The sequence below is a fragment of the Aethalodelphis obliquidens genome, unplaced genomic scaffold (assembly GCF_003676395.1).
Source record: "Aethalodelphis obliquidens isolate GAN/ISIS:26980383/991018 unplaced genomic scaffold, ASM367639v1 scaffold43, whole genome shotgun sequence".
Taxonomy (NCBI): domain Eukaryota; kingdom Metazoa; phylum Chordata; class Mammalia; order Artiodactyla; family Delphinidae; genus Aethalodelphis; species Aethalodelphis obliquidens.
Genome location: NW_020837987.1, coordinates 3,917,586 through 3,937,143, shown reverse-complemented (window position 1 = coordinate 3,937,143; position 19,558 = coordinate 3,917,586). Strand labels below are relative to the sequence as shown.

General features: G+C 62.8%; 1 protein-coding gene across 2 annotated transcripts in view; it reads left to right on the top strand.

Moving 5' to 3' along the window:
- The window catches only part of PEPD (peptidase D), a 114,424-nt gene that overhangs the window by 87,883 nt on the left and 6,983 nt on the right, over positions 1-19,558 (top strand). For both annotated transcript variants that reach the window (XM_027079349.1, XM_027079350.1), the window contains exons 10-12: positions 2,135-2,203; positions 3,660-3,737; positions 13,847-13,995. In XM_027079349.1, coding sequence (XP_026935150.1) covers positions 2,135-2,203; positions 3,660-3,737; positions 13,847-13,995 — 296 coding nt within the window. The remainder of the gene's footprint in view (positions 1-2,134; positions 2,204-3,659; positions 3,738-13,846; positions 13,996-19,558) is intronic.

The following is a 19,558-nucleotide window of genomic DNA, read 5'->3' as shown; positions in this document are numbered from 1 at the left end:
TGTTCTTGTATCATGTCAGACGGGTTCCTTTGAAACAAAAGGAGATGCTAAAGTCCAGCGTGAAGGACTTAAACCCTTTTAAGGGAGAGTGACTTTCCAGCGTGTGGCGTTTCCCCTCCTCTTTGCAGCTCTTCCTTGTGGGTGTGGCATCGTGTGGCTGACAGGTAACCCGCGCTGCAGTTTGCAGGTGAAAACTGGGTGGGCCACTCCTTAGTCTGGTGCTTCTGTGAGTCATGCCTTTCAAAGGTTTTTTCCTTAGAAGCCAAGGCATGCGATGAAGGCTGTTTCTACTGAGTAGATGACGGGTTAGGGAAACACCTGCTTCTGAGACTGGCTGCAGGTGGGGGAACCGATGCCACCCCGTTTCCCCAGCCTGAACCTTCTGATTTGTTCATTCACCACCCCTCTGCCTGTCCCCTGCTGTCCCCGTCACCTGGAGAGTGGCTGCTGCTCCCCAGAACCCTGCTTCTGTCTGGACAGGGAGCCCTGTGGCTCCGTGGCCCGTCGGCGTCCCCCACTCACCGTGGGCTGCTGTGTGGAGTCCCAGTGTCTGAGGCCCCGTTGTCTGGGTGGGCGGTGTGGAGCCGCCTCAGGGCCCTGACTTGGCCTGGCCGTCCTGAGGCTGAAGTTGGGGGCAGCCGCCTGAACGCTCCCGCCATGAATACGGGGGCAGCTGATGCCATACGTGGCTTTCCTCACCTCCCTGGGCGGTTCCTGAAATCCTTTGTGTTGAGGAAATATTTCACTGGCAGATACACAATTATTCTGTGGGATTTGTGAAGCAAGTCTGAAAGCTGATTGAATATAGCAGAACTGTTGGTGCATAGCAGCTCCTTAATACCGAATCATAACAATTATGCATAATTTGTGTTTATAGTGCCCGGAAGATTAGACGCCTCCATACAGACGTGCTCTAAAACAGGCCTAGAACGCGCAGGGCAGGATTGCCACTTAGTGTGCCCACGGGCAGCCTTGGTGTTCTGAGCACAGCCCTGTGGTCGGCCTTCCCTGCCCTGGCAGTCAGTGGGTAGGGTGGGGTCCACCTGGACCTGCTTCCCAACCAAGGCCATCCGGAAGGCTGGGCCCGAGCTCTTGCCCAGGCCTCAGGGAGGGGGTGAGGGCAGCCCCCCACCGTTGCCCCCCTCCCCGGCTGGGTTCTGCAGAGGCCGGGGCCTTGGAGCGCCGAGTCCCACGCCCAGATGACCTCCCACCCCCCAGGTCCTGCAGTGTGTGGTGGGGGGAGGGGCAGGGTCCTGGCATCTCCAGAGCTGTTGGCAGTGTGGTCTCCCGAGGGTTCAGCACTGCTCGTATGGTGTTGATGTGGCAGTGGCTCATCCTCTGACCTCTGTCACACCCTGGGGCTTGCCAGGCTCTGCTGACCTCCGAGCTCCTGGAGGCCTCCCCTGGCTCTGTCTCTGTCTGGGCTCAGCCTAAGGGTGGGCTACCGGCGACCTGCTCTGAGGTCTCGTCTTTCCCTCTAGACCTTCTCCTGGCCTCCCCTGCTCCAGGTGGGAGCTCGTCCAGGGGGCCAGCCGGTTTGCTGCTTGGCACAAGTAGGGAAAAGCTGGGCCTGCCCCCAGACCCTGCCTTTCTCCACCTGCACACGGACCTGCCCCTCAACGCCGTCCTCTAGGCCAGAGCCCAGTGGCTCCCGCTCTCCTTTCCCTGCGCCCCTCCCTGGGCTCAGCCTCAGGGCCTGGGTGAGTCCAGCACTGGGGCTGGGAGAGCTCTCGTCCCTCCCTGGCTGTGCACCCAGCCCCTCCTTGTGTGGGAGGATATGGCCACTGGAGAAGGGAGTCACAGGGAGACGCCCCCTCCCGCCCTGCAGAGGCAGGTGGCCCCTGCCCTAGCCCATCTCCCTGCAGGACCAGGGCTGTCTTCCTGATGGGCCTGAAAGGCTGGGCAGCGCCGTGGCACTGGAAGTGGCAAGCTCTTCCAGCCTTGTCCCCCCTCCGCGCTGACCTCTGTGCTTCGGTGGCCTGTGGGCTACAGGTTACCAGCCACAGATCCACGCTGGGGAGTTCAGGCCTTCCTGCAGGTGCAGCTGAGCAGGGCCTGGGCTGAGGATTTGCATGGGGGCGGGGGGCGTGCGTGCTCCGGTGACTCTACTCTGACGTGTCTTCCTTCCCCGCAGCCTCTTCGAGCACTACTGCTTCTCCCGGGGTGGCATGCGCCACAGCTCCTACACCTGCATCTGCGGCAGGTAAGCGCACCTCCTGGGCCGCGTGGGAATGATCACGGGAGGAGGTTAGCGAAAGCGAGGGGACCCCACCGTCCTCCCAGCTTAAACGCACCTGTTGCTCCTATGCCCGAGGCAGTGCCCACCTAAGCCTTAGAAGTCGCTCTCCCCTCCTAAGGCTCTGGGAGCAGAGGTTGCTTCTGCCCGTCCTGGGCAGTGCCGGGTGAGGAGGGGAGCCGGCCTGCCCACTGCCGTGCGCTCCCTTCCCGTCTCCAGTTGACTGCTTCTCCTGGGGCTGGCCTTCCTCGCCCCCTCCACACAGGCACGCTCCCAGCATGGGGGACCGGGCCGTGACCTCAGGCTATGCCAGCTTCTGTGTGCCGGCGGTGCAGAAGGAGCTGGATCAGTGCCGGAGGCTGTGGTTTTGCGTGTGTGTGGCCGTGTGGGGAACAGCACAGCCGTGGGTGGGTCTGGGGCTCTGTCGTGCAGGGTGTCACTGTAGGCGTGTTTGTGTGTGGCACGTTGTGGCTGGGGGCGGGGGCTCTGTGTACGTCCTGTGTGTCACCCGCACTTGGCCGGGTGTGCTTTGGAGGCACAGGGTAGAAATGACCACGAGTATAGGGGCAGCTCATGGCCGTGAGTTTGCACTGCTGTGTGGCTTTGAGGGGCACGTCCTGGGTGTGGGCGGCCCCCTCGTCCCCCAGGCTCACCCCATCTAGTCTCCTTGTGCTCTGCCCTTGGGTCAGAGGGTCTGGCCCCTGTCCAGCCAGGATGGAGCCGGCAGCTCTGCTGCTGTGCACGTCCTCGGCACATGAATAATACATGTGAACATCTCAGTCCTTGGAAATGTTCTTCTCTGGCGGATAGAGAGAAAAATCATTATTTCTACTTTTATGATTCCTAAGACTCCCAAACAGGACCATAAATATTACACCCAGTGGGGTTTTTTTCCCCTTTCGACAGACTTAAAAGTTTTTTTTTTCTTAAAGGCATCGCTCATTAGGGAAGTGTTCTCAAGCAGAGGGGCGAGGTGCCACTGCTCACCGTCTGTGGCCCTGGCCTGGCGGACCTCCATGGCAGCCCCCTGACACAGCCCGGCCCTTCCCACTGGGCCTCCCCTCTCCGCTAGTCACCAGGAAATAAGGGCTTCTTTGGTGTCCCTTACCCGGGCCCGCAGGCCCTCACTCCCACATCAGGCCCACATCCCCAGCGCCGAGGCCACCTACCCGAACAGCTCAGCCAAGGGAGCGCTGCCAGCGCCACCGCCGTGAGCCCAGAGGTTGGCCAAGAGCTGTGTGACTGCACTAGGCCAGGGCCACCTTGCCCCTCACCCCCACCTCAGGCTGTGGGCCTGGTCCAGCGGCCCTGGGCCCCTGCTGCAAGGTGGACAGCACTGCCCTTGGGGCAGGGAGTTGGGGTGCTGGCGCCCGGGGCCTGCTGGGTGAGGATGGGCTGTTGACCTCCCCCCGGTACTCTGCAGTGGTGAGAACTCGGCCGTGCTGCACTACGGACACGCCGGGGCCCCCAACGACAAGACCATCCAGGACGGAGACATGTGGTGAGTGACGCCAGCCCCCAAGCTGCCCTGGTTCTGCGTGTGAACAGCGTGGCTGCAGTGGGCCTCAGCCCCAAAGGTGGCTGACCACGGCCTCTCGGTCCCACCCTGAGAAGGCGGACCACGGTGAGGTCCCCCCGTTGCTCTGGGTCCAGACTTCTGTGCCAAGGCTTTGGCCTACACGTAGCCTCCTCTCCGGGACCAAGGCGGCCCTGAGAGAGGGGAGCGGGGCCCTGTGTCGTGCGGGTGAGGCACCACCTCAGGAGGGCCTGTGCCGTCTCCCAGCACCCACCACGCTCACTTCTCTGGCTTGGTGCTGGGAGGGTGGGCATCTCAGTTCGGAGCGGAGAAGACCCCTAGGGAGTCCCCCGCCCTCTGAACCTGCCAGCTCCTGCCTCAAGGCTCCTTGGCACGAGCGGAGGTCAGAGGTGGTGCTTGGCCCTCAAGGCTGTTGGCAGGGCTTTGCTGAGCATAGTGTGATGTGCTCCCTGCTCCCCATGGAGCCGTGACTGAGCAGACGTGGGTAGGACCCACAGCCTCCAGCCCTCCAATGGACTGTGCCCAGCAGGCGGAGTCGCAGACCCTGCTCCCAGACCCCAGTGTGTAGAGCTCGTGCTGGGCATACGCGCCCCTCTCTTGGGTAGGCGCTCCAGCCTTGGCAGGGGCCTGTGGGCGCCTCACTGACCTGGACCGGCCCTGTCCTCCGCTCACGGGCGCTCGCACGGCCCGCCTGTTCTCTCCACCACCCAGATGTCGGGCAGAGCCAGTCCAGGCTGCCAAGGGCTCCCGAGAGCCGTCCAGAGGCCACCAGCCCCACGGGACCACCTGTCTTGGCCTGCAGACATCTTGCTGTGGTCACCGACCCGCAGAGGAGGGCAGGAGGGGTGCGCACTGTCCCACCTGGTCCTTTGGTGCCTTTCCCTCCTGTTGCTGAGGCACCTGAGCCAGGCTCCATCGCACTGCTTCCCGCCAGTGCCGTGCCCCCGCTCGGGTCGCACACGTGCCCTGCTAGGCTCCATCCCCGAGCTGGCATTCCGGTCCTGCCTGCAACACTGGCCAGGAACCAGCCTCACGCAGGGGGTGGGGAAGGCTGCACACGGGGTTCCCTGGCCCGCAGCCACCGGGGGATGTGAGCCAAGGGATGCCTGCTTCTGAGCTGTCACTGCCCGGTGTTTTCAGAAACCCGCCCAAGCCCAGGGTGCCCCTGCTGCAGGGCGCACCAGGCACCCACTGGCTGCGGTGTCCACTCACCCAGGGTCCGGAGCTGGATGGATGTTCTGGCCCTGGCCCCTGTTGGCAGGAGCCCAGCTCAGCCTTCTGGGAGGAAACAAAGCCTCTTAATTCCCACTCGGAGCCTCAGTTTACTTGCTGTCGGTGGAGATAGATAGCACACAGCACTTGGCACTGCACTGGGCGGCAGCAGGGACACGTTGGGACCACGAGTGCTGGGTGGACACACGCTCTCTCAGGGGCCTGGGTCAGCAGGACAGGGACGGGAGCACGCAGAGGGGGACACCCAATGTGGACACAGAGACCACTGCCGCTCACTGCACCCACCCCCACCCCCAGAGTGTCTAACGCCCTTCCTGGCATAGGGGCCAAGGGCGTGCAGCAACTTTGACAGGGTTCTCCCCTGTGCCTGGTGCCAGGGACAGCTCTTTATGTAGATTTGCTCACCTTGATCCCATGAAGTGGGTGTCTCCCCCTCCCCTCACTCCCCCGCCCCCCCGCAACATGTAGGCAAGGTCACTGAGACACAGGAGCGTCCAGGTGCAGAGCCAGAGGATTTGGGGATGGGGTCAGCTGCCTCCGGCTTGACTCCGCTGGAGACTAAGGAAAGTGGGGGGGGTCCTTCCCTTTGGTGGCCCCAAAGGAAGATCGCCTGGTGTCTTCAGGGACTCACGCTTCCTAGAACCTTTCCTAACGCTTTTGACTCTGCGGCCCCTTCTGGCTGGGCCAGGATGTGGAAACCCAGTCCCCAGGCAGAGGCAGACCCCAGCCACACCAGCAGGCCCCAGCTGTCCCTGTCGGAGGGTTCTGCAGCAGGGCCGTGTGGCTCTGAGTCTTTCTTCTCTGTGCGTTTGGCACGGCCCAGAGGAAAGAACTGCTTCTCCCCTCTTCTCTTTAGGCGTCCTGTGGCAGTCCTCCCCCCACGAGAGGCTGGCTCCGGGGGCCCTTGGCGCGGTGGGGCCTGGCTGACCAGGGGTGCCACGCAGCAGGCCTGCTCCACACGTCCAGACGCTGTGGCCTCGGCCCTCCCGGGCAGCGTGCGGCACCTGTGTCTCCTGGTCGCAGCTTTAGAGACAGGAGTGATCCAGGGAATCCCACGGATGTTAATGCCAAGCCCAAGCTGGTGATTTTAGTTTTCTGGTGCTAACTCTGAAATGTGGCCAGTAGAATAATTATGAGTTTAGTATAGTCAATTTATTATGCAGCATTTAGAACAACATGTTTTGTTGATTACTGCTACTGCCAGGTTGCTGGCGGCATTTATAATCCATTGTTTTATTGAAATTGATCTGCCAAGCGCCCACTGTGTTTGGTAAATAACAGAGCACTCTGTTATCCCAACATAAAATCCACAGCACTTCATCATAAGGTACAAAACCAAAATACAAGCATGGTGCAGAATTTTCCCTGAAGCTGAGCGTCGCCCAGAGCCATGACCGTTTTCCAGGTGCCCATCGGGTGGTACGCGCTGGGTCTCCGTTCCTTGATGTCGGGTGAAAATGCCCCAGAGAGAGTTTAACATTTAGGAGTGGGGCCGTTTGGGGGCCAGAGCTGGTCCAGGACAGTCAGACTCTGCTGGAGAAAGTGAGGAGTAGATGTCGAGGAGGCAGCCAGCCCTTCCCATCCCTCTCCCTCTGGTCCCAGACGTGTGATGATGAACACAGAAGGTCCCCAGTTCAAGTCCCTGCCCTCCCCCTCCCTAGCTGAATGGCCACCCCTCTGAGCCTCAGTTTCTCCATCCATCGTTGGGGGAGAGACAGCACCCAGCTCTGAGGACTGGGATAATGAGGGCAAAACGTTGAGTGTGGAGCCCGGCACAGGTGGCTCCTGGCAGGAGAGAGCTGCAACACGGCGACATCCCCAGAGCCAGCAGCGCACCTGTGCCCCTGAGGCCCGCCTTCCAGCAGCTGGTTCCAGGACGGAGACTGGAGGCGAGAGCCACCAGCAGAGCATGTGCCAGGCCCAGTGTATTCAGACAGCTCTCTGGTCACGTGGTCGCCTGCTCTGTGTTTTCAGCCCCCAAACTGTCCTCAAGGCGCATGCCAGGTGGAGCATGTAGCCGGCCAGGGCCACCGTCTACTCCTCTGTCCTTCTGAAACCAGGCGCCTCCGGGGAGCTGGGCCGGGAAGTCGGGGCCCGTAAGTTAGATGCGCTGGTTCTTACTCCACATCAGCAGCTTCCCCCGAGAGCTGAGAAGAGGATTTGGGGGACCCCTCCTCGTGCCACGCCAGCCCCCACCATTCACCTCGGCTGGATGCTGCCCCGCCTGCTCTGCATGGACCCCGGGGTGGGGAACTGGATTTGACGTGGCCTCAGGTCCCCACATTCCTCCCTCTTGGCTGGTTCAGAGGCACAAGGCCTCTTGTGGGGCCTCTCGGGGCTTTGCTGTTGCCTCTGAGAGCCCTTTCCTGCTGTGGCCCTCGGGGTTCACCATGAACCCCGTCACCAAGTTGCTGTCCTAGAGAAGCCAGGAGCTGCTGTTTTCATTTTAAGGCAAAAGCAAGCAGACCTTCTAAAACAGGGTAACAAGTGCGACGCGCTTCTAATTAACGCTCTTGCCGAGCTCACACGGGACGGTGTCGAACGTCATCGAAGGCCCTTCCTGGGTGGGAGCCCCAGGAGAACCCCTCACCACCAGATCAGTCCTGACCCTGTGAGCACAGGAGTGGCTGGGGTGACGGTCCTCTGAGCCCTCACGCACCGCCCTCTCCTCCCAGAACCAGCCTGGGCTTTGGAAACCAGAGTCTCCAAAGGTGGGTAGAAGCCCCAAGGGCTGGTGCCCTGCCCGTGGGCCACCAGGGAGCGCCACTGTCCACGTTTAAGCCCCCAAGGAAGCAGTGCACCCAGAGTTGGATGCACTCTTGCACTAGACTCCCCGCCTCCTCTGGGCCCAGCAGGCACACCCCAGGGGGCAGAGGTAGGGAGGGTCCAGGGTCTGCGTCCAGTGGGGTCTGATTTGGAAAACAGCTGGGACACCGCTCCTCGCATGCCACCTCCTCCCTCTCCCACCATCTGATCAGGTGGCGGAGGAGTGGTCCCTGGGGTAGCGTGCCCTGTGGCCCCTATCAGAACCTTCTAGCTGCCCCAGTCGAAGGATGCCCCGGCCTGGGTTGCCCAGCGGCAGACAGCAGGTGGCTGGTGGGTGGCGAGCCGGACCTCCCAGCACTGGCCAGAAGAGGGCAGCGTTGCCTCAGGACGTGCTTGCCGGGCTCATCTCTGCTGGCTGTGGTCTCTGTGTCCTGGGGCATGGGAGGGGGGCGGCCAGCTCGGTTAGTGGGGGAGACAGACGCCTGTCCCAGCGCGTCCCTCAGCAGCCAGCCTGTGTCATTTCCTCTCCTTCCCTGTAGTGGGACGAGGGCCCCTTCTGTCTCCTTGCCCCGATGATGGTCAGCCTGAAGCCCCGGCTTTGCCCTGCTGCCTGGCGGAGGGCTGACACAGCACTCCTGGACCGAAGCCCAGAGAAATAAGGGCTACTCATTTCCTCCCAGGGAGGCCCCGGAAGACACCCGAAGTGTCGCTGGCCTGAGGGTGGTGCGTGCTGCTGCTCCCTGAGTTGAGGTGGTGTCAGACACTGTCTGCAGGGCTGCCCGGGCTGCCCCGTCCTTTCCTGCCACAGAGGAGGAGCCAGGCCCACGAGGGGGCACGGCTGGGGCAGCTCTCTCCCCTCCTGGCCACCCTCCTCCTGCCACTGGCACCACTACCGGCCGGCTTCTCCCTGCCCTTCTCTCGAGTTAGTTCCCTGTTCGTCCCACAGGTTTGGTGTGGACTAGATGTTAGTGTAAACTGCTTGGGAAGCGTGGCCCCGCCTCACCCCCCTCCGTCACATGGCGCCCGGGACGACAGCCTGTGTCTCCGTCATCGACATCCCACCCCGACCCCTGCGGGCTGCGGGGTGCCCGCTGCTCACCCAGGGTCCCAGCAGCCCCCTTGGCATCTCAGGCAGGGATGGGACGATCCTGCCCGCTCCTGGGGGCCACTTGGTCTGATGTCTTTCCGGCATCTGTGTGCTGCTGCCCACGGAGGGGCGAGTCATGCCTAGGGCTCCTCCCCGGCTGGCAGAGAGGCCACATTGAGGTGTCCCCAAGCCCCCGTTGTCCTGGTGCCTGAGGCCTCGGTCAGCTTTAGGGAATGAGTGTCACCTCCAGGCCCAGCTTCCTGATGCCAGGTCCAGCCCAGACGCACCCCCACCCCGCCCGCACCCGCCTGGCTGTCTCCTCAGAGGACAACGCAGCTGTCACCAGGCAGCCCCCTCCTGAGGATTGGATGGTCTTAAGGACATGCCCCAGTCCTGGGGGCAAGAGAACACTCTCAGGAGGGCACAGGCCCTTGTCAGCCATCTGTCCAGACCAGTGGCCGTGGCCTTCCACCTGCCGTCCAGGTTGAAGCAGCCTTTACGTTGTAACCCAGGACCAGGGGAACAGACATGCCTAGATGGTAACCAGGCACCCTCACCACGGGGTTTCTGTCCGTTCTGTGTTGTATGTTTATGCTCCTTCCCTGTATCCCACACAGTTGACGTCACGACTCACAGTGTGAAAGCACCAGTCCAGACAGCCCGGGTGCTCGCAGATACCATGGGACACCACTTACCGGAAAGTGGAACGAAGCATGTGCTGTGCGCGTGACACCGACTCACTGCCTCCCCCGCGGAGGCCACGGCCCTGACGCCCAGCCCTCGCCCCGCTGTGCTGTGGCAGCAGCCAGCCCCGGGTGGGCGCCCGCCATGTCCCACACATAGGTCAGACGGGTACCGAGTAATGTCCTTCCTGGGGACGCAGCCCACACTGGTGCTCTGCTTCTCCCCATGTAACAACAGTTCCATCCGGACACAGGAGGCCCACAGCACGTGGCTGCCCTTGTCACCGTGTGTGCTGGGGATTGCTGGCTCGGGGGGTCCTGGAGCTGGTTGCCTAGGTGACCTCCCTGTCTGCCCGGGCCCCACAGGAACAGCTGTCCCGTGACTGGGTTGGGGAACAGGGATGCCCAGAAGGCAGTCTCTCTGGGGAGAGAGCAGCTTGGTGAGTCAGCCTGTGGTACGGAGGGAGCCTCCAGGCTCCGAGTGGTGGCCTTTGCCCCGCCGGCCACACCTGCGGCTCGGCATTGCACCAGAGGCCTGGCTGGGAGCCAGCGGGTGGCCCTTGGGCCTTGTCTGGCCTGCGGCACGTGAACGGGAAAGTGACCAGTACGCCTCCCTCTCTGTCTCATGCTGAGGTCTGGAGGGAAGCAGGAGTTTCCCGCAGCTCAGAAATCCCCCAGCCTGGTCTGGAACGCAGACTGGGGCGGTTGCAAGTTGGGGTCTGAAACGCTGCGACTGTGACGCATAGGTCATTGAGTTAGTGCATGCACACACGGGTGCATGCGCAGTGCCTTATCTGGGGTGAGAGGTAGCTGAGAGCGAGGCAACGGCCCTGGAGCTTAGAATGAAGCTGCAGCCTGCGTACACAGCGGCCCTCGTATAAACACTGCAGCATTTCCCCCAAACCCTCCCCAGGCCTCCCATCACTGGCCGAACCGTCTCGTAGGCCTTCTGCCTGCGGTGGAGCCAGGGGGACTGAGGAGGGCCTGGGTGGGCCAATGGTGGCAGGTAGCCCGGGCCTGAAGCTGCCCAGGAGGAGCCAGCGGAAGACAGAACCTCTCATCTGAGCCAGAAATAGAACCAGATGAACACATGTGAGGATTGAGACGCCAGCATATTGCTCGGAGATGTGTAATATCTCCCCAGATGGCTTAGATTATCACACGCGTTCACTCGGCCAGAGATGGTAAGGTCCCCGGTGGGTGTCCCCAGGCAGCCGGGGAGGACGGATCCGGCGTTCTCGGTTGAGCCAAAGTATGAGCGAATTCTCCATCATCAGCGTGCATTCAGAGGACGGATGGAGTGGACACAGAGGAGATGATTTATAAAAGGCAATGGCTTTCATCCCTGGATTCCAGAATGGCTTAAAATCTGAATAACTTATACATGTAGGAACTCTGAGGGGGATTTAAAAAAAAAAAAAAAAGAGCGAAAAAAGATAGGGAACTGAGAGCACAAAAATAGACGTCAGCCCCGTGCCTGAGCGTCGCTGGGCAGGATGGAGCTGGCCAGCTGGGTGTGCACTTCCTTCTCCAGAAAGCGGATGATTTTAAAACAAAAAATACAGCTGAAGTTTTCTAGAACCTGAACAATAAAGCCAGACTGGCTGAGGAACTCCAAGCACCCACCTTCCCACATTTTTGTTTCTGAGAACTTGGTCAGGAGTCTCGTCTGTCCTGGGGAAGAGTCCTGTTTTCACTGCTCTGGGTGACTCCAGTGTTTGGCCTGCTCCTGTGGGCTTCCTGGCTTTTTAAATAGTTTAATTTCTGTTTTTGTTTGAGATCTGCACAGTCCGATAGAAATTTCTGCCGGGGGCGCTGCTACAGGTTGCCCTCTGATGTGGTGGCCCCCAGGAATCCACGTCCCCACGCCCCTGGCTCTGTCCTGTCTGCTCAGGCCGTTCCTGGGCCTTCTGAATCAACAAACCACAGACGGTTTTCCTTTGTTGCCTCTGAGGAGCCCAAATGAGAATGCTCTGCTCCCCCGGTGAAGCTAGGCCGCGGCCCCATGCGGTTCCACTCCCCAGGCCTGTCTGCATGCTGGCCCTGGCGGACGTGAACATGCAGCAGTGGTGGCGTCCGCATTTTAAAAGTGGGAAAACTGAGGCCCTGAAGGCTGAGGGCCAGAGCCAGGACAGGAGAGCCCATCCCTGGGCTCTGAACTGCTGACCATCGACTTGGGACTTTGCTGGACCAGTGTTCAGAGCCTCAGTTTCCCTGCAGTTTAGGGCTAAGATACGCCCCACCCTCCTGGCCAGCTGGGAGGGGGGCGGGAGGGGAGTGGGGATGTGCCCCGGGCGGGAGTAAGGCTGCAGACAGCCGTCAGCCCTAACACCCTGGTGCATCTGGCGCATCCTGGAGAGCAGATGCCTGGGCATGTCTGCTGGGGGCTTCTCGACATTCGGTCCTCGGTTCCCACACCGGGCCTGGGCGGGTGCCCTCAAGTGAGGCCCAGGTGCCCCTTCCGTTGGCCTGCCCCAGGCAGGGTCCCCCAGAGTCTGTGACTTTGACCCAACGCGGTCTCCCCTGCCGTGCCAGTGGGGCGCTTCCCCCGCCCCCTGAGAATCACCTGAGCTGTTATCTGATGCTTTGTGCACTATTGACACTGTTTATGGTGTTTTGCAATCAGAAAAAGACAGGAGATTAAAAAGTGCCCGACTGGGGACTTTGGATTCCAGCAGGGCGTCTGCGGATCCCGAGCGCTCGCGTTTTTCCTTTAGGTCTGTTTCTGTGGTGTCCCCGGTGCTGCCGTCAGGCCGCGTGGCCCAACTCCTTGCTCCACTTGTAGGGCCAGTTGCTGGGGGTAGGGGTGCCCAGAGACAGGCACACAGGCAGCTTCTGGAATGTTGGTTGAGCCATCGTGTTTACCATTAGAATTTGGGTTTGGGTGAGAAGCCCTTGTCACGGAAGGTGTGGCTCTGCCCCCCCGCCGCCCCAGCCGGCTCAGACTTGCCAGGATTTGTGCGGCTTCAGACTGCCCCCCAAGGGGCAAAGCCAGGCACAGAGAGGACAGCCCTCACCGCCTCCACCCCACCTGGTCCTGAAGACACCGCAGGGGGCCAGGCCTGAGGCTGGACTGATGTCCCTCTGTCGGTTCTGTCACTGTCAGCATCCTGACTTGGCCCTGACCCCGTGATGGGGTCAGGGGGCTGGTGGGTCCCTGCTCTGTGCCTGCAGTCGAGCAGCCTGCTGGGGTGGGACAGGATGTGGAGGCCGCTCAGTCTGGGCACCCCACTCCCCTCAGCGTGGGTGACCCCGTGGGAGCCAGGCTTGGACCCAGCAGCCCCTCACTTATTTTGTCTTATCTCACCGTGGAGGATGCTTAGGGCAGGATTCTTACCCGTCCTTGACCAGTAAAGGGTGTGAGCGCGTGGTCAGGCAGCAGGGGTGTGGGAGCGAGGCTCCCTCCTCTCCCTCCCATCCCTGCTGCCCCGGGGCCCTGTCACGGGGTGTCCAGAGGGCAGGCTCAGCTGGCCCGTCCTCCTGACTCAGCAGCCTGCCTGCCTGTCCCAGCACCGTCCTGCCTCTGCTGGCTCGTGCTCCCAGCCCCAGCTTCTTCTTTCCTCCCCCTCTCTACTCCCACCTTCTGTGCCTCCTGGTCTCCACTCTGTCACCTGGAGATGCTGGGGGCCAGATGGCCCCAGAGTCGGGGACTTGGCCAGCCGGGCCCTGGGAGAGCACACTGTCCCACCCCAGTGGGGAGAGGGCCACGCTTCTCTGGCCAAGGGGACCCCAGAGCTGGAGCAGAGCTGTCAGCTGGGTTTTCACTAGGACACTGGGGCCTGCAAGAAGCAGGCAGTGCGGCTCAGCCCACGTCTTCTGTCAGGCGGGTGCACCTGTTCCAAGGACCCGTCCAGCTCCCATGAGCATTGCCTCGTGGCCTGCAGCTATGCCCCATGCTGGGTGCCGGGTGGCCCCGGGAGGGTCTGTCAGAATGCCCTTGTGGAGGCCAGGTGGCAGGCGGGGGCCTGGGGACATCTCCGCCCCTCCTCCTCCCCTCCCCACAGCTGGGCCTCCAGAGGCCTGGCCAGCAGAGGCTGTGAGGGGAGGTGTGTGGGCAGCCCCACTGCCTCCAGCCTTCCTGCTCTGGAGTCGGAGGTCTCCTGGGACGCCCCGTGGTTCCCTGGCCGCTCGTGTACCATGAGGAGACAGCAGGGTCGGAGGGCCCCAAGCTGCTGCCTGCACCGGCCACGTTGCAAGAAGGCTCAGGCTCAGCGGCCTTGGGCGCCGGGCGGGAGGGGAGCGTGGTTGGAGGGGACGGGTGCCCCTGAGTGTCCCCCTGGCCTCACGCCCCACTCCTCCTGCAGCGTTTTCGACATGGGCGGTGAGTATTACTGCTTTGCTTCGGACATCACGTGCTCCTTTCCCGCCAACGGCAAGTTCACCCTGGACCAGAAGGCCATCTATGAGGCGGTGCTGCGGAGCTGCCGGGCCGTCATGAACACCATGAAGCCAGGTGAGGGCAGGGGCGGGGCCTGCAGGGAGGACCACCTGGTGTGGGGATGCAGATGGCCAGGTGGCAGGGCACCTCGGAGAAGCAGGTCCCGCACTCTGCGACCTGAATCTGTCGCCCCCTCTCGTGCTCAGCCAGCAAGGCTCCAGATGCTGGCGGGTCCCCAGCATCCTTCCTGGGAAAGGGGTCTGACCACCCAAGCAGGGACAGCTGGGGATTGGGGAGCTCATCCCAAGGTCACCCCACGTCCCATCCAACCTCCGCCTGCACCTCTTCCTTTGCACACTGGCCACTGGGATGTCAGCATGTCCTCTGCCCTGTCCCCAAGCAGAGTCTGTTCCAGAGAGGGTTTGGCAGCTTGGACAGCGGCCTCTGGTTGCGCGTGGAGCACCGTCGTTTGCGACTGCCGGCTGCGGCTGGGTTGGCGGGAGCTGAATGTCTCTCCGGTGTTGGGGGAATGGTGAGAGGAGGTCGCGGGGCCATCTGAGCCCCTGGCATGACAGGCCTTGAGGGCTGGGCTCTGAGTTCGTGCTGAAATCGGGCACCGTGGCAGTCAGATTTGTATCCCTCCGTGGAGCTTTGTTTTTTAACAAAGAGAAAAAGAAGAAAAGATCTTGAGCCCCCAGACTGTAAGGCCCCAGTGTGTGGCCCCTTTCGGGCCCAGAATCTGATGGCTCGGTTCTTGGCCTCTACGGCCCCGTAGCCAGTTATTGCGGGCCAGGTGCTGATCGTGAGGGGTCCTCTGCAGCTGCCCCCTTCAGGGGAGGCAAATTGTCAGCAGGGCTTTGTGGATGCCCCCATCCAGCACTGGGGCCCACCAGAAGCCAGGGAGCCCTGGAGGGGTGATGGGCCTGCACCCTGTGTCCAGAGGGAACAGAGCTTGGTGACCAGATGAGTCCAAGGATGAGGAACTCACATACACCCCAGAAAGGAGACAAGGAAGGAAACCTCAAAGCTAAGCTCCTGCCGGGCGACAGTGTCGACGAGACTTGCCTGGTTTAGTGGCTGGGAAAGAAAACAGCATCTTGTGCTATAACTGTGTTTAAAAAGCAGCAGCGGGCTTCCCTGGTGGCGCGAGTGGTGGAGAGTCCGCCTGCCGATGCAGGGGACACGGGTTCGTGCCCCGGTCCCGGAGGATCCCACATGCCGCGGAGCGGCTGGGCCCGTGAGCCATGGCCGCTGGGCCTGTGCGTCCGGAGCCTGTGCTCCGCTACAGGAGAGGCCACAACAGTGAGAGGCCCGCGTACCGCAAAAAAAAAAAAAGCAGCTCCCTCTAGGTAGGAATTAGTACGGACACGTCCAGGACGTGTTGCACGTGTTGCACGAAGACACAGAAGTGCAGGAGGGGGTGGCCAGGGGACCTCCTTTTGTGAAAAACAGGACGGCGAGAACGTGGATGCACATGTGCTTGGAAATCCACAGAAGAGGTGCAGGAAGGGAACCAGACAGACAGGGTGGGGCGTGGGGAGAAGGGAGAGTGTTCACCAGGAGCCTTTTTATACTTTTTGACCTTTAAACCTCAGAATGTGTGACCTGTGACCTGTGACCTGTAAAACCCGGCCTGTGTGGGGCAGTCACCCCGAGCAAGGGACATCTCCTCCTCCTCCCTTGACACCCTCGCTTTACCCCAGGGAGAGAAGGAATAGACGGTTCTGCCCAACTTTGAACATCGGTCGTTTAAGTGATAAGCGTTCCAGATGTAGCAAGAGGTTTGGGCCAGTGAGAGTGGGTGGAGGTGCCTGGCCCCCGAGGTGGACGCTCCTCTGGGTGAGCCCCGTGACCCCTGTGCACCCACGCCCCATGGCGGGTCCCTCTGGGAACGTGGCGTGGGCCTGCGTGGACCCGAGCCTGGCACCGGGCCGCGGTACGGCAGGATGGAGGGCTGCTGCCGCACTCCACGCTGGAGACAAAGGGACGGGCAGAGTGAGGCCAAGGCATATGGCGGTGGTGGTGGGGGAAGGTTGGCGGGATGTCGGGCAGGTAGGGATCTGGAGGGACAGTGTCTCCGCTGGGGCTCTTTGCTCACCTTGGAGCTCCGGGCTTCATGTCCCTAGCACTGCTTAGCCCCGTCCCTGTGCTGAGACGGGTGGCGGCCAAGGCCTGGCTGACCCCACCGACCCACAGGAAAACCTGTTGCGGCCTGGGCAGGACCTGGGTGGCGCCTCCCTAGCTGGTGTCCCGGCCAGCTCAGTCGGCCAACCAAGCAATGCCAACTCTGCCCAGAAGGTGGCCGGGCCCACAGGCAGGTCCCCGGGGCCACACATTGCACTAAAAGGGCCTGGTGCGTGGTCCTGGCACCGAGGTCCCGTGGGGCTTCCTGGCCATGTCACTTCAGGGGCAGTTAGTTATAAGGCTTCAGGCCTGGCCAGGCTGGGCTCAGCTGAGCTGGTCCCTGCAGACGGAGGCAGACCTGCCCCGGCACACAGTGGGGCTTCGAAGTTCCCTTGTTAGGGGGTTGAAGCAGAGCCCCTGCAGAGCTCCCCCAGCCCACACCCCGTGCTTCAGGGTTGTGACACACAGTTCCCCAGGGGCCACATGCGGTACAGGCCGGGCGGGATGGGGGTCCTGCCCACAGAGCTGCTCTCACGTCGGGGCAGGTCGCCTCCCCACGGGCAGCTCAGAGGCCGTGGCCAGGTCAGCCCTGTGCCCTATCCTAGCGGAAATGCCCCTGGTTTGTGGGTTTGGCTCCTGGGCCAAGACAAACACCCGCTGAGACTGCGTGACTGCTTCCTGAGCCTTCCAGGGAAGAGTAAATAAAGGCGGCCGGGGTCACAGCAAGATGCCCAGAGGAGAGGCAGGGACCAGTGCTCGGAGCATACCAGATCCTGGCCTACTGCCCCGGGATTGAGGAAAGCAGGCCTGGGGTCAGAGGGGGAGCGTCCCTCACCGCCACTCAGAGACAGCCAGGGAAGGAGGGCTGAGCTCACTCAGGGGGCCGCACGAGGTGGCAGGGGCAGGCCAGGCAGCTGCCACACCTGGGAGAACGCCACCCTCATCTGCCCCGCGGGAGGGGATGCGGCGGCCACGTGCCGGCTTCTGGCCGGGTGCAGTCGAAGCTCTCCAAGGCTTCCGTGTCTGCCCCCCCAACCCCGTCTCCGCAGACACCCAGGAGCTTGCCGATGGGACCACCCCCGCCTCTGCCCCGGCCCGCATGAGGGGAGGAGGCACTGTGGGGAAGCCTGGGGCCAGAGCCAGTGTCTGAGCTGGCCGCAGGTGCAGGGCGGGGCAGTTCTGCAGACTCCCGGGGTCTGCTCTGCCTCACTCCCTGTTGGGGGGGGGGGGCAGGGGCTGCAGCAGCAGGACTCCCCGCAGGCCTCGCCTTAGACATGGTGCGGAACGCAGGGCTCTGGCAGACAGAGGTGCTGGGAGACCGCGCCATCCAGATCGTGAGCGCCCTCTGGCAGAAGCCAAGACAGGGAGGGCTGTGTTTGGTGAGGGCCCTGTGTCCCCACTCTGGCCTGAGAGGCTCCCTTGCTGGCCGAAGGGCAGTGGGTGAGTCCCCGCCTTCGCTGGCTTCCCCGCCAGGGCGGGCGGGGAGGGACCACGCGGAGACCACGTGAAGCAGCCACGCTTAACTCGGCATCGAGGCGCCTGCAGCCTGGGCACGTGCTGCCCCCGTCCTCCTGCAGGGCGAGCGGGTCCCCAGAGGTCCTGGCAGCAGGCGGGCTGTGTGGTGGGGTGGACTGGAAGCCCTTAGCCCTGCGCCAGTGCGGCCTGCCAGACGGTTCCCTGCAGCCCGTGGGGCCTGCCCTGGGACCCTGGCCCTGAGCCTGCCCTCCTGCACCCCCAGGGCCTGGCGCGCTAGCATCCCCCGAGGGCCATTGTCTTCAAATGAAGTGAGCTCTTTGTCTGGATGAGGCTGTGAGGATGTAGCTCCCGGGGCCCTCTGCTGCCTTCCCAGCTCGGCTCAGGGCCTCAGGGCCCCCAGGGCTGTCACGCTCTGGGCAGGAGGCCTCCAGGCTGTGACGGATGCTGCGAGGCTCCTTGCCCAGGCAGCAGGCCCAGCAGGCTCCCGGCCCAGCAGGGGAAGGTGTGGTCTGAGGGGGGCCAGGTGGGCACAGGAGACCAGCCAGGGACCAGGGGCTGCTCTGGATACGTAGTGGGGCCTGGGCACTGGGACTCTGCTTCCTCTGAGCTGAAAGGCAGGTAACCCGGATGCTGCCCTGCCACCCTGGGGTCTGAGTGCACAGAGGAGCGGGGTGGGGGGCACACCTGAATCCTGGGCCCATGAGGTCACAGCACTGGCTGCAAGAGAGCCACGAGGGAGGAAGGGGCTCCCGGTCAGGCCAAACAGTTACCAGCCTCGGAGCAGGGCATAGGCCCCGCCTTCTCAGGGTTCAGAGGCCACGACCTGCCATGGCTGTGCCCGTGTGCTTAGCTCTGGCAGCACGGGAAGGGGCAGTCAGAGAGGGCTTCCTGGAGAAAGCCTCAACACAAAGGCCCATAGGAGGAATGGGAGTGAGACTGGGAAGGCGAGGGCCCTGGAGGGGGGTGGTCCTAGCTGAGGGAATGGCAGGTGGAAGGCACGGGGGCACCAGCACTCAGGAGTGGGTGAGGGATGGGGCTGGAGCGGGAAGCCGGGCCGAGGAGCTCGGGGCTCTGTCCTTGGCGCAGGGGGGGACTGGCATGGTCTGTTCCATGTTCCAACTGTCCTGGTGTCCCGGCCTTGTGCAGCATGCAGCGGGGGTGAGGCATTGCGAGGACTGGGGAGGAACCAGGCAGGGGTCCAGGAGAGGTGGGGGCCCACAGAGTCACCGGGTTCAGGAGACGTTTCGGGAAGACGGGACGAGCCTTGGTGCTTGCTGGAGGTGGGAGGGTGGGCGGGGCAGATGGTGCCCAGTCTCTGCAGTGTGATCCCCGGCGTGGCATCCCCAGTAGGAGCAGGGCTGGGGGACTGCCGATGCCCCTGGCCGGGCGTGTGGGCTCAGAGGTGCCTGCGGGCTGCAGAGGTTGAGGAACCCGGGCGTCGGGGCGTTAGGTGGGCAGGGAGGCCCTCTGGCCTGTGCCCACCCCTCCAGCCTAGCCCTAGGACAGTAACCTCCACACACTTCAGGGGCCCCTGCCCTGGCCGTGGGTGTCGTAACCACCATCCGGGCCAGACGCTGGGGCCAAGTTGCTGGAGGTTTAATCACTGTCACAACCCTAACCACACGCAGGCAGAAACTCCCACTCCCGGCCAAGAGAGCTGTGTGCAAGGCCTTCCCCAAGGGCACGCAGGCAAGGAAGACTAGAGGCGCCGTGGGGACCGCTGGGGCCTGCACGTCCGGCCCCCACAAGGGGCCACGAGGACAGGAGGAGAGCCGAGCTGCCAGCACGGAGCTTGATTTATACCTGGTTCCCACCCTCTGCTGCGGCTGGGCCGAGACCGCAGCCCCGCCGTGGAAGTTAGCCAGGTTTGAAGTCAGACTGCTTCCCGGGCCTCTCTCTTGGCCACCGGAAAAGGCCCTGCCCAAGAGAGATGGAGCTGCCCGGGGGTTGGGGCATCGGCCCTTCCTCAGTCCCAGGGGCCAGGCTGAGTGACAGGAGCCGAGTTCGCTGGGCTGTTTGGGGGCTCTTTAGGCCCAGA